This window comes from Vombatus ursinus, unplaced genomic scaffold, assembly GCF_900497805.2.
Source record: "Vombatus ursinus unplaced genomic scaffold, bare-nosed wombat genome assembly UNPS02010769.1, whole genome shotgun sequence".
Taxonomy (NCBI): domain Eukaryota; kingdom Metazoa; phylum Chordata; class Mammalia; order Diprotodontia; family Vombatidae; genus Vombatus; species Vombatus ursinus.
In genome coordinates, this window is record NW_020950547.1 from 3,883,098 (window position 1) to 3,895,991 (window position 12,894).

Sequence of the window (12,894 nt, forward strand, 5' to 3'; positions counted from 1 at the left end):
TTTCCACTTGAAACAATCACCTTAACCTTCCTGAACCTCAGTTCTCGTAACTATAAAAAAAAAAAAAAAAGGAATGATGGGGCAGCTAGGTGGCACAGTGGATAGAACACCTGCCTTGAAGTCAGAAGGACACCTGAGGTCCAGCCTCAGACATTTACTATCTGTGTGATCCTGGGCAAGTCATACCACAAAATGAAAAAAGGGATGATAATATCTGTACAACCTACCTAATCAAATAAGATGATAAACATAAAGTTCTTTGGAAACTTTGAAGTGCTATGAATATACAGTTGGGCATTGGGGGGTTCACACAGACACTCATTTACTCCCTGCTTCTACAATGGTTTTTCAATCTTTTATGGGATGGAAAAGAAATTCCTTTGGCAACCTTTGTAGGCCACCATATACTTACGACCTCTATTGCTTTTTAAAATTTTTCACTTTTAGATTCAGGGGGCTAGGTCAGTTCCCAATGTAGCCCTGGGACCCACTCAGGTCCAGGTTGTTCAATTGGTGAGAGTGGATGTCCCTCCAAGGACTATAGTCTCCATGTTCCTTTCCAGGGCCTTAGATTGTAGGACAGTGGAAATATGAGTTCTTTTTTGGGCTGAGATCTGTTGTCCTGAAATGCAAACCCAGAAAGGAGATTGAGGAGTGAGGGGGATGACTTTGTCCCCATCTCCAAAGTCTCTAAGTTACTAGAAGTCAGAAACCTTGCTCATAATAAAAGTTTGTTGCAGTTAATAAAAAGGTTCATTGAATTGAATTGCCAAATAATCAGCCTCAAAAAAAGGGATAGAGAGGATTAGGTAGAATTCCTTTTCCAATTCTCCCCTAGAGACCCTACCTCAAATTCACCCAGGAGAGTCTGGAATTGGGAGGGCAAAGAAGGAGGGAGGGGGAAGATTTGTGTAGAAAGGAGCAATAGTTTCTTTGGGGAGTAAGAAAATTGAATCCAGGGGCAAGCAGAGGGGGCTAGGAGGTGGTACTGAAGGGGGAGAATAAGGCTGCTTTCCATTGGCTGAAGGAAGGAGGATAAATTAGTGTCAGAGGAGATGCAGAGCTCAGACTTGCTATTCCTCTCCCTCTGACTGTGGTATCTGAACTGCTTGGCTTCCAACTTCACCAATCCACTGATCCCTAGTCCATCTAGACCTAAAAGAAGATCCTTTGATCTGAAAAGGAGAAACCAGCAGAGACCCCATACCGCAAGGGTAGAATGGTAATCTGGGAGGTAAGATGAGTGTGTTGGGGGAGTGAGATAAATGTGAAGGGAGAGAGATATGACTTCCAGCCTTTTCCCAGTGATTCTATCTTTCTCATAGAGCAAAGGTTCTTAACCTGGGATCTGTAAACTTGTTGTTTTAATATTTTGATAACTCTATTTTAATATAGTTGGTTTCCTTTGTAATTCTGTGTATTTTATTTTATATATTTAAAAACATTATTCTGGGTAGGGGTCCATAAAGTTCACTAGACTGCCAAACAATAAAAGCTGGCTTTAGAGAGCCCAAACATCTAGTCTTCCCCATTTCTAAGTCTGGGTCCAGCATGGTGATATTACTTTCTCTGGCCATCCACTATAAGGCACCAGCCATATACTAAGCTTCTAACCATCTCTTTCCCAGGATCTGAGGAGCCAGCAGTTCTGGAAGGCAGTGTTGGCTGAGGGCCTGGGCACCCTGATCTTTGTAGGGGTGGTACTTGGAAGCTCTTGCCCTAGCAGGGGCTCTGTTCCAGGCATAACCCCAGATCCCCTACAGCCAGCCCTCGCAGGAGGGTTGGTAGTAGTGGCCCTGGTGCAAGTTTTGGGAGATGTCAGTGGAGCCCAAACCAACCCAGCTCTGACCTTGGCACTGCTTTGTGCTCGACGACTTGATCTGCTCCGGGGAACTGCCTTCATTCTGGCACAAAGCACAGGTGCCATTCTGGCCTCTTCCATTTTCTACCTGGCACTACCCCAGACTGTTGTAGTTCAGCTTGTAACCAGGGTGAGTAGCAGTCCCCATTAGCTAGCAACAAGCAAAGGAGAAGGGATGGGCAGCACCTGAGAAACCTGGATGGGGAAAAGGAGAGAGAAAAAAAAATAAGAAAAGATCCCTTTTTTCGTTGTTAAACAGCATGTTCATGCGTAAATAAATATTTATCTAAATAAATCATTTATGGAATCAACATCTTTGACACACTAACTTAAGGTCCTCTGCCCCAGGGCTCCTTAAAGCATAAGATCTGGGGAAAAAAAAAAAACCACACACACACACACAATGTCCCAGTCTCCTAACCCTGAACATTCTTGTTCTCCTCCAGGTAAGCAGTGGAGGTCATGCAGGCCAAGCCCTAGGTATAGAATTTTTCTCCACCTTTCAGCTAATTCTCACTGTATTTGCCGTTACTGACCAGCAGCAACAGAGAGAGACAGGTGGGCTGGGCAGTCTGGCTGTGGGCTTTTCAGTGACTGCAGGGACACTGGCTGCGGTAAGAGGATCCTCCTTCCTACTCCCTCCTACCTTTAAGACCTTTAAAGGAGTGTGACCACAACTCAGTGTGAAAGTTGGTTTTGCTCTTAATAAACTGAGTTAACCTTGGAAACAATAAAAATGCAAATGATATGCAAATACATGCAATACTTTCAAATGAACACCTGTGTGAGATTTTGAGTCTGCAGTTCTGATGATGTTTTTTAGATCTCATTTTTATTTGATCTATTGTTTTATTGATCTATATCACCTTCATTCCACCCCACCTCTCCAGTAAGCCATCCCTTGTAACAGACTTAAAAGGAAAAAAAAAGCATTTCAGTAAAACCAGCCAACGTATTAACCATGTCTGACAGTACATGCCATAGTACACACTCCTGGTCCTCCACCTCAACAAAGAGGAGAGGGAACGGTTTTTTTTTTGTCGTTGTTTGTTCTTTGTTTTCCATTTCTTTCTAAGGCCAAGCTCGGTTATTATCTAATACCTTTTGAAAAGGATAGCATTTGGCCGAGCAGAGAGGCTGATGTGAGAAGTAGTGGCTTTAGGGTTCAGTGATCAAACTCTAGGATTCTTTCCAGTGCTCGACAGAGAATAAAAAGAGAGGGGCTGATGACACCCACAGTACAAATCTACCTATTCTACTCTGGGGCCAGAAGGACTTGAGTCTCCAGCCCCATCCTACTCCATGACAGTAGGATATAATGAGGATGGGCTTTGGAGCAGAGACTTATCTCTTCCTGTTACTTGCTTTGTGCAGGGAACTTTCTCTGGAGGCAGTATGAATCCTGCCAGGTCCCTGGGGCCTGCTGTGGTGACCGGGATCTGGGACCATCACTGGGTGAGACCTAAGAGGACGGGCGCTCGAAGCTGAGCAGTGGAGCACAAAATTAGGCTTAGGGTTCCTGACCCTTGGAGAGGTCCCAAGGAGTTGTGTGACCTTCACAAGGTCACTTTGCCTCATGCAGGACCATAGGATCATAGACTTAGAGCTGGCAGGGACGTTAGATGTCATCTCATCCATTTCCCCCATTTCCCCCATTTTCCAGATGAGGCCTAGATAAGTCGAGTCACTTGTTCAAGGTAGTAATAGAGTGGATACAGCATTGGGTAGTCAGGAAAACCTGAGGTCAAACGTTGCCCCAGACATATACCAGCTGTGTGACCTTGGGCAGATCATTTAATCTGTTTGCCTCAGTTTCCTCAACTGTAAAATTGGGATAATAATAGCACCTACCTCACAAGGTTGTTGTAAGGATCAGATATTTGTAAAGCACTTGTAAAGTGCCTGACACATAGTAGGTGCTATATGTTTATTCTCTCCCTCTCCTTCCCTTTGTGATGCCTAAGCTCACACTTTTTTCATTTTCTAAATAATCCTTTTCATCTCAGAGAATGATTATGTGATCTCTAATGAACTCTTTCTCGGAGAATTCCCTATTCCCCTTCCGGCTAGAGTGTATTGACTTACCTTAAAGCCCTTGCTATCATTCCTGGATCATTCTCGACTCCCCCCCTTTCCCCACAGTGGATTAGGTTAGATTGGTCCTAACCTCCCTATATCAAATCAGGAAGGATGCCGACTTGTGCCAGGCACTGAACTAAGTGTGGGGGATGCAAGGAAAGGTCCAAACCATCCCTGCCCTCAAGGAGCTCACAATTCCACATGATTGTGTAAATCTCAAGCAGGTCCTGATCCTCATCCCATCTCTCCTCCCGGCAGGTGTACTGGATGGGTCCCACCATGGGTGCCATTCTTGCAGGCCTCTCCTTTGAGTTTCTCTTCTCATCAGGAGCTTCTCAGAAAAAGCTTGTCATCTGTGTAACCTGTCGTGATGTGGAAATGGTGGAGGCTGCCAACATGTCCCACTCTTCTATCTCCACTGCCACACAGCACTCACCACCACGCCCTCAGTCCCATCCCAAGCTTGAGCACAACTGAACCCCCTTCCTGCCAGTCTCTCCCTGTCCCATCTCTCTCCCCTTGACCAACCTGCTCCCCTAAACCACCCCCAAAGCCCTTCCCTGGATGCAGGTAGTATGGCACTGTCTGGATCTGGTATTCAGATCTGGCATCTTTCTAGGTGACTTCTAGATCCTTCTACAGTCCTGTGACTCAGTTTCCTTCTCTCCTCCACTTAGTGTTATTGAAGTCTTGAATTAGGATGGAGTAAAGTGTGTGTTGATTTTAAGGTAAAATTACCAACATCTCACCTCTAGCACCTCCATGAAGAACCCTACCCTGGTTCTACTTCCTCCCCCTGAAAAGCACCCCATGGTGCTAGAGGCCAGGCTGGGGCTTGGAATGGAGGGGGCAGAGGGAGACCAGGGCTCAGAGAAAGCCCAGACACAGCAAAAATCATTCTGTCCCAGGCCTGCAGGGTTCACAGATTCCAGCCCTGGCCAGCCAATGACAGTGGATCCTTTAATCCTCCTGGATGGGGCAATTCACTCCTTTACACACCCTTCCTGCCATCCCCCAATTCCCACCCCCAAAAACTGAAGCTGGCTGACTCAGAGTAGCCCTGAGGCCCCCAAGAACACTGCCTTTGACCCCAAAGACTTTCTCTGAGCCTGACTTTCATGTCACAAGCAGAATGTAGCAGTGTTCCTCTATCTATAGCATCAGTTCAGCACCCTGGACCTCCAATTCAAGACACTAATTTCCCTTCTTCCCTCCCCTTCCCAGAATCTCCCCAGTTCCCAACCCTTCTCTGTTGATTCTGCCCATCTCTCAACTGGGAGAAGGGAGGGGGGAGGGGGGAGGGAAGCAGCTTTATAAGGTGTGGACAGTGGGCCCATCCCTCTTCAGCAGTGATGGGGTTAAGAGGCTGGGCCAGCAGCCTTTTGTCTGCCCCTCCCCGTGGATTAAGAGCTCTTCTATAAAGGAAGCTGTCCAGTGGGGCCAGGCCAGGGGGGTAGCAGGGACCCAGGAACTGTGTCCATCTCCCCTGTTCCCCCCACTCCCCCCTTGCAATGTGGGAACTTCGCTCAGCCTCCTTCTGGAGGGCCATCTTTGCCGAGTTTTTTGCCACCCTTTTTTATGTCTTCTTTGGGCTGGGGGCCTCGCTACGATGGGCACCTGGCCCTGTACACGTCCTGCAGGTGGCTGTGGCCTTTGGACTAGCCCTGGCCACGTTGGCGCAGGCAGTAGGCCATGTCAGCGGAGCCCATGTCAACCCCGCTGTCACCTTCGCTTTCCTCGTGGGCTCCCAGATGTCCCTGCTCCGGGCCCTCTGCTACATTGTAGCCCAGTTGCTGGGGGCCGTTGCTGGGGCTGCTGTGCTGTATAGTGTTACCCCCGCAGCTGTCCGTGGGAACCTGGCGCTTAACACGGTAATGGCCACAGAGAGCTGGAGGGGAACCTAGAGCTATATTCCTCTTTGTTGGCTGGGGGGGGGCGGGGGCGCATAGGGGAGAGGATTATCATAGTGGGGAAGTCTGGAGGGGGTTGCAGAGAGAAAAGGGAATGTTTCTTCACCAGCAGCTAGGGCAAAGGATATAGGAACCCTGGACTGAAAGTCAAGACATTCGGGGTCAACGTCCTAGCTTGTGTAGCTTTGGAGAATTTAACATCTCTGGACTTCAGTTATAAGTGGGCATAATTATACGCAAACATTTGTTGAAGATAAAATAAAATAATGAATACTAGTATCCGAGTGGTTCACAGCCTCCATCTTCCCCTGGGAGGATGCAAACGATTATTAATGTTCTTTCAAAGGAGGAGATGGGGCAGGTGATGGGGCAGTGCTGCCGAGCCCTTCACAGCCGATCTCCTCTCTTCTCCCTGGCCAGCTCCACCCTGGGGTGAGCGTGGGTCAGGCCACTATCGTGGAGATCTTCTTGACCCTTCAGTTTGTGCTCTGCATCTTTGCCACGTTTGATGAGAGGAGGAATGGACGCTTGGGTTCTGTGGCATTAGCTATTGGTGGCTCTCTCACCCTGGGGCACCTGTTTGGGGTAAGCTGTGGGTGGGGTAAGGGAAACCCCTACTCAAGGAATGCCAGGGCCCTGAAACCTTTCCCGATCCCCAGAAGAACTTTTTGAATTCTGAAATCTCCTAGAGTCCATATATTGATTTTTTTTCCCTGGGGGGGCAGTAGGGAGGGGAGGGAACAGGTGTATATATAGCTATCTCATCTTACATCTGAGGTAGAGGTCCATTAAACAGGGGCAGTGGAGGTATGCTTGCTTTCAGGTTACAAGTCACCAGGTTTGGCTTCAATGACCTGCACCCCATCCCTATCAATTCCCTCAGAACAATTCCCTCCTTGCCCACATCCCTCACCCTTGTTTTGCCAGCTGCTAGGGAAATTGGGTCATCTCAGACTGGGGACATGGTGGAGGGGTGGGTGTGGGAAGGGGGAAGACTGTGGAGGTTCCTATTACAGCCGTGTCTCTTGCAGATGTATTATACAGGTGCAGGCATGAACCCTGCTCGATCCTTTGCTCCTGCTATCCTCACCAGGAACTTCAGCAACCACTGGGTAAGGGAGAGGGACAGACAAGGGAAGGACACAGAGGTGGGTGGGACCCAGGGATCCAGAGTTTAGTTCCCACTTTCCATCAGGAGCTCTTAGCTGCCCACCAGCGACCTCCCCTGAGTGTGCCTCTGAGAGAGACTGTCCATTTGCAAATAGTACAAATCTAATCTTGATCTCAAAACAAGGTTTTCCAATGCAGAGAGGACACACATGCTGTATCTAAAATTACATAAGTATTAAGTGACCAAGTCAAGGAAATGAATATAGGGTCTGACCATAAATTCATCACTCTTTTCACTCAAGCTGCTTCTCAGATTGCTATGTAGCCCACTGTGTGCTGAGAAACTATGACAGAGATAGAACTAAAGATGAAGAAAATGTTCCCTTATCTTCAAAGAATTTATAGTCTTGTTGGGAATATAGTGCACATAAATCTGAAAAAAAAGAAATTTTAAAAAATAACATGGGGGGCAGCTAGGTGGCGCAGTGGATAGAGCACCGGCCCTGAAGTCAGGAGGACCTGAGTTCAAATTCGGCTTCAGACCACACACTTGACACTTACTAGCTGCGTGACTCTGGGCAAGTCACTTAACCCCAGTAGCCTAAAACAAAACAAAACAAAACAAAACAAAACATGAAAATATGAATTTACAAACATACATAGCTGCTGAAATGATGTGGCTTAAAGAATGAACAAAAGTGGGAAAGTCAGGAAATAGGACCTCCCTGGCCTCCCTTTCTGTGTAAGTGAATATAGTCACCTCTGTCCTCCCCCCCCAATCACAGTCTCTTGAATATGAAGTGAGACAATGGGTATAACTATCAGCTTGCTCATATTATCCTCTTCTCTCCCCAGAGAAAATGGGACAATTTGAGGGGGTGATGCTGCTGAAGCATCTTGAGCTGGGTTTTGAAGGAGAAAGGAGTAGTTCTGTCTAGAAAAAAAAAAAAGTGGTTCCAATTTGGTCATGTCCAGTTCCACACCCTAATCCCAGACTGCCTATATTCCAGAATGTCTGTTGGGTTGGGGGTTGAACTGAGAGAATGACTTCTCTTCTGCACTGTCCTCCCCTTTCCTAGCTCAAACCTCCTTTCCTCTACTTACAGGTGTACTGGGTAGGCCCGATCATCGGGGGAACTCTAGGTGGCCTCCTCTATGACTTCCTCCTCTTTCCCCGGATCAAGAGTGTCTCAGAGAGACTAACTATCCTCAAGGGTACCAGGTCTAATGACTCTGAGGGGCAACCAGAGGTCACTGGGGAGCCTGTTGAGCTAAAGACCCAAGCCCTATAGGGGCCTCAATAGGACTGAGGTGGACAAAGGCTGTTTTGTTTTGGTGGCAGGGGGAAAGCCAGTCCCCAGGGGAATGGGGGGCATGCACCTCTTTATTTTTTTATTCATTTGTGGGGGCAAGGTGTTTGTTTTTTTGCTGTGTGAGATCTGGTTAGTGCAGATACCACCCCCCACCATGCCATGGTTACATGCTTGTGCATATGTATGTGGATGTGTGTGGCCATGTATCTACTTGTGTTTAGGGGCATGAAAGTTGGGGGAAGGAAAAGGGGTTTGTGTGTCACCCTATGCTTCTCTTGCCTAACCCCACAACCCACTCTGGGTGTGCAAAGGGTAAGGGCAGACCTAGCACCCTAAATTTCCCCTCTTCATTGTACTGCCAGCTGTGTGTGACCCTTGATTTCCAACTGCAGGGGTCGTGGGGGCTGCTCCCAAAGGTGAGAGACAACTTCGGAGAGGCAAAGGACCAGTGCATTCCAAGGGGGAGACAGCTATTTAGTCTAGCAGGGAATTTTGGGGTGGAGAAGCTCAGCATCTCTATGGGGGTCAGGCTGAGACTTTGTCGATGAGAGGGATTCCAGGTAGAGGATGGAACAGAAGCTTCAGACCAAGTTGTAGCTGGACCATGTAGAGCTAGAGAGACATGATAGGTGAAGACAATGAATTCTCCCCAACTCAGAGCTACTTGTCTGGTGGGTAGACTGGCTGCTTGGGATGAGGGCATACTGCTCAGGTTTGGGCTATTTTGTAAAGCAGCATAAACCCCTCTACACAAAATGGCTGGGTTGCGTTTTCATTCTGGGACAGGGGTGGGTGGATCCCAGGGCTAGCTCTCTACTTTGGTCATAGGAACTTCAACATTTCCAACACCCCCCTCCCCCATCCTGTGGCAAATGGCATCTAGATCCCAACACAGAGAGCCCAGATCCTGGTCAAGAGAGGGGACAGTCAGAGGAATGAGAGCAGAAGGAGAAACTGTTCTAGGGAGGGGTTAAGCCTACCCAAGTTAGAGGAGCCCCTGTGATCTGAGTTACATCAAATCATCCTTCAAATGGCACCTTTCTCTCTCTGTGGTTTTCTGCTTTCACTTCTATAACTCTTTTCTACTTTCTTTCCCTCTGTTCTTTCAATAAATCTTATCTTTTTTTGCCTCCCGCCTCTAAACACCAACCTCTCATCCCCTCTACTCAAATGTCTTAATTATGGCTGACATTTATACAGTACCCTAAGACAACGAAATTTATTTCAACAAATCCTCACAACAATCCTGGAATCATAATTCCCATTTTACAGGTGAAGAAAGTGAGTCTCAGAGAGGTGAAATTACCTAAGATCATTGAGCTAGCAAGTGGCTAAGCTAGAATCCAAAACTCTTCTCTCTTCAAATTCAGGGTTCTTACCAATACATGAAAACTACTTCCTAAGAGTTAAGAATTCAAGCCAAACCCAAAAAAAAAAGCCTTCTTCCACCTTATTCTTTATTTTGCAAAATAAACTCAACAGAGATAGGTTCATTAAAAATATGTTACTCATCCCTTCTTTTGTGAGCCTTGTCACAGTCACATGCATAGATTTAGATCTGAGCCTACAGACTCCAAACTCATTTTACAGATTAGGAAACTAAGGAACATTTATGTATGTATTATATTTATATAAACTATTATGTTCCAGGAACTGTGCTGAGCAATGGGTATGCAAAGAAAGGTAAAAAGACAGTCTCTCTTCTCAAGGAGAAAAAATGCACAAACAAGATATATGCAAGAAAAAGTGGACATAATCAGTAGAGGGAAAACACTAGAACTAAAAGAGATGGGAAAAGACTTCTTATAGAAGGCGGGATTTTAGCTGGAACTTGAAGGAAGCCAGGGAAGTCAGGAGGCTGTGATGAGGCCGGAGAGAATTCCATGCATGGGGTATGGCCAGTGAAAAATCGCTGAGTCAGGAGGAGTTTCTTAACAGCAAAGAGACCAGTGTCACTGGATCGCAGACTCGGGGGATGGGAGATAAGGAGGGAGGTGATGAGAGAGTAATATATAAAAAGCCTAAAGGTTAAGTGACTGGCTGAGGGTCACATATACTATGTAACCTCCCTAGGAAGGATTTGCACTCAGGTCTTCCAGACCACAAGTCCAGGGCTCTATCCACTACGCCATCCAGCGACAACTGGTATAATCTCTCATTTTACAACTTGAGGAAACTGATTTCCAAGGGCCTAGCATCGCCTAGCATCCAGGCCCACAATCTACCCCCATTTAAACCAATGACTCCATCTGCCCCACCCCACCACCCCTATCCCCCAAACAACCCCCCCCAAAAAAAATCAAGGGTAAATAAATTCTGGAAAACTTCAGTCTACGTAGGGAGTCCCCGGAGGGCTGAGTGTCAGTTTCAGGAGTCAGTTTCAGCCCGCACACGGGAGCTGCCACCGCCAGCCGTGAGACACAGAGCAAGGGTCGTACCACTTTCCGCCGCGATGGACTAGTCTGGCCCCGCCCCCTCCCCCCTCCAGTAAATGGACGGTTCCACCTAGTCCAGTGGCGGGAAAGCGCGCCGGCCCAGCGGGCCCCGGGAGCCGGAGGACCCAAGGCGAAGTGGTGAGTGCGTGCTCCGGAGGCGGCGGGCACTCGACAGAAATGGGCTCGGACCCAGGTCTTCTCGATGCCCTTTCTGCGACTCGGGGTGCGGGGGTAACTCTCACCCCAAACTACCGCTTTCTTACTATTTCTCTACTTGGCCGGGGGGGAGGGGGCAGGTTCGCGCATGCGTGGCGGCGCGTGGTCGATCCCCAGCTGGCGCTCTACGGAAGGGAGGGGGAGATTCGCGCTTGCGCAGTAGCCTGTGGTCGGTCCTGCTGGCGCTCTAATCTCTTACCTGCTAGTGTTTCTCTGCTGAGGGTTGGGGGAGAAACCACGGAGGAGAGGGAGGAGTGAGGGAGGAGGACAGGCGAGTTCACTCTTGGCTTTGGTGGGAAAAGGTTTGCAGGAGCAAAGATGAACCCCAGAAAGCCAGAGCCTGTTTTCTAACGCCCCAGGAGCTGTTAACGTGCCTGCTTGGGGCGAAATCTCATAGCCCAGTAAGCGCCTACTATGTGCCACGAATTGTGCTAAATCCTGGGAATACAAAGAAAGGCAAGAGACAGCCCCTGCCCTCCAGGAGCTCACAGTTTAATGGCGGAAAACAGCTTGCCAACAACCCTGTACCACCAAGATCTAGATAGGATAAATTGAAGATAATCAACGAAGGGAAGGTAGCTAGCATTAAACCGGGGGGGGGGGGGGGAGGCGGTTTAAGAAAGACTTCTTGTTGAGGGTGGGATTTTAGTTTAATAAATGCTTGACTCGACTTGGCTACCTTCATCCAGATTCAGATAAAGGATTCATGGCCATTGTGGAAGGGCCCTTGCAGGAACTTCAAAGATGACCTGGTCCAACTCCTGCCATCTTACTGAGGTTAAATGAGTTACCTAAGGTGAGCTAGAGATGAGGCCCCCTCACTCCAAATCCAGTGCATTTTCTCCCACTGAGAAGGAGAGATGTAGTTTGGAGTCCTGGACTTTTCCTTGATGACTACCCTGGGAACAAGGATAGTGGACAAAACTCTGAATGGAGAATCTGGATTTGGAGGTTTGAATTCTGCCTCAGACCCTTCCTAGCTGTGTGATCTTTGGCAAATAATTTTTAACTCAGTGCCTCAGTTTCCTCATCTGTAAGATGGAGATAATAATAGCATTATCTCAGAGGATTGTGGTGGGGAACAAATGAGGGGCTGTACATATACATGTATGTGTGTCTATAAATCTATATATAAACAAAGTGTAGGTAACTAGGTGGGATGGTGGATAGCGTGCTGACCTGGAGTCAAGAAGACCTGAATTGGAATCCAGCCTCAGACCTTCATTAGCTATGTGACCCTGGGCAAGTCACTTAACCTTTCAGCCTTGGTTTCTTCATCTGTAAAATGGGTTTAATAACAGCATCTACCGGCCAGGATTATTTATTGTAAGGCTAAAATGAGATGATAATTGTTAAATGCTTTGCAAACCTTAAAATGCTATATAAATGTTGGCTATTATATGAATGTAAGGGAATATGTAAGAATATGTAATGTAAGAAATGACCAAAGGGATGGGTTTAGAAAAATCTGGAAAATTTGTAGGAACTGATGAAAAGTGAAGTGAACAGAACAAGGAGAATTATCATCATCATCATCTATGGAGATGTTATAAGGAAAGTATATTAAATCAGTGTGTTTAAACTTTAAAACACTTATATCAGTGTGACTTATGTGAATTGTTAGTCACTTAATTATCCTGCTCCCCACTTCTGACCCTATCATTTCAGATTTGAGGTGACCCCGGCAGATGAATTGAAAAGTCCTTATAAAGAGTCCCTTTACTAAGCACTGAATGTGTCTGGGCCTCAAGCAACAGGTTCCCATATTGATTACTCTCATTTTAATTAATTAATTAATTAAGCACATTGATTTCCAAATATATCCTTTCTCTTTACCCTAACCAACAAGTCATTCAAATTACTCCTGGGTAAAAAAAATATATAAAAATGGGGGAAGTTGTCAGTTTCCTAAATGTTCCTAATCTCTGCTGGTGTATACACTTCAGCTGTGTATAGACAGCTGAAGAGGG

The 12,894-nt window shown here is 47.0% G+C and overlaps 3 protein-coding genes across 4 annotated transcripts in view; all 3 read left to right on the plus strand.

Moving 5' to 3' along the window:
• The first annotated feature begins 1,219 nt into the window (after positions 1 to 1,219).
• Positions 1,220 to 4,417, plus strand: LOC114037964 (aquaporin-4-like). The gene is made up of 5 exons (XM_027854991.1): positions 1,220 to 1,234; positions 1,629 to 1,991; positions 2,308 to 2,475; positions 3,256 to 3,316; positions 4,239 to 4,417. The coding sequence occupies exons 1-5, from the start codon at positions 1,220 to 1,222 to the stop codon at positions 4,415 to 4,417; spliced, it is 786 nt and encodes a 261-aa protein (XP_027710792.1).
• Positions 4,418 to 5,375: 958 nt separating this feature from the next.
• LOC114038021 (lens fiber major intrinsic protein) lies at positions 5,376 to 9,015 on the plus strand. The gene is made up of 4 exons (XM_027855094.1): positions 5,376 to 5,811; positions 6,271 to 6,435; positions 6,882 to 6,962; positions 8,067 to 9,015. The coding sequence occupies exons 1-4, from the start codon at positions 5,452 to 5,454 to the stop codon at positions 8,250 to 8,252; spliced, it is 792 nt and encodes a 263-aa protein (XP_027710895.1). The 5' UTR covers positions 5,376 to 5,451; the 3' UTR covers positions 8,253 to 9,015.
• A 1,756-nt stretch (positions 9,016 to 10,771) lies between these two features.
• Positions 10,772 to 12,894, plus strand: part of TIMELESS (timeless circadian regulator) — a 29,260-nt gene continuing 27,137 nt past the window's right edge. Inside the window, exons 1-3 of one of the 2 annotated variants that reach the window (XM_027855080.1) lie at positions 10,782 to 10,846; positions 11,284 to 11,499; positions 11,614 to 11,720. The gene's annotated coding sequence lies outside the window, so the exon portion shown is untranslated. Of the gene's footprint in view, positions 10,847 to 11,283; positions 11,500 to 11,613; positions 11,721 to 12,894 lie in introns of both variants that reach the window. The other variant, XM_027855079.1, reaches the window with a different exon arrangement.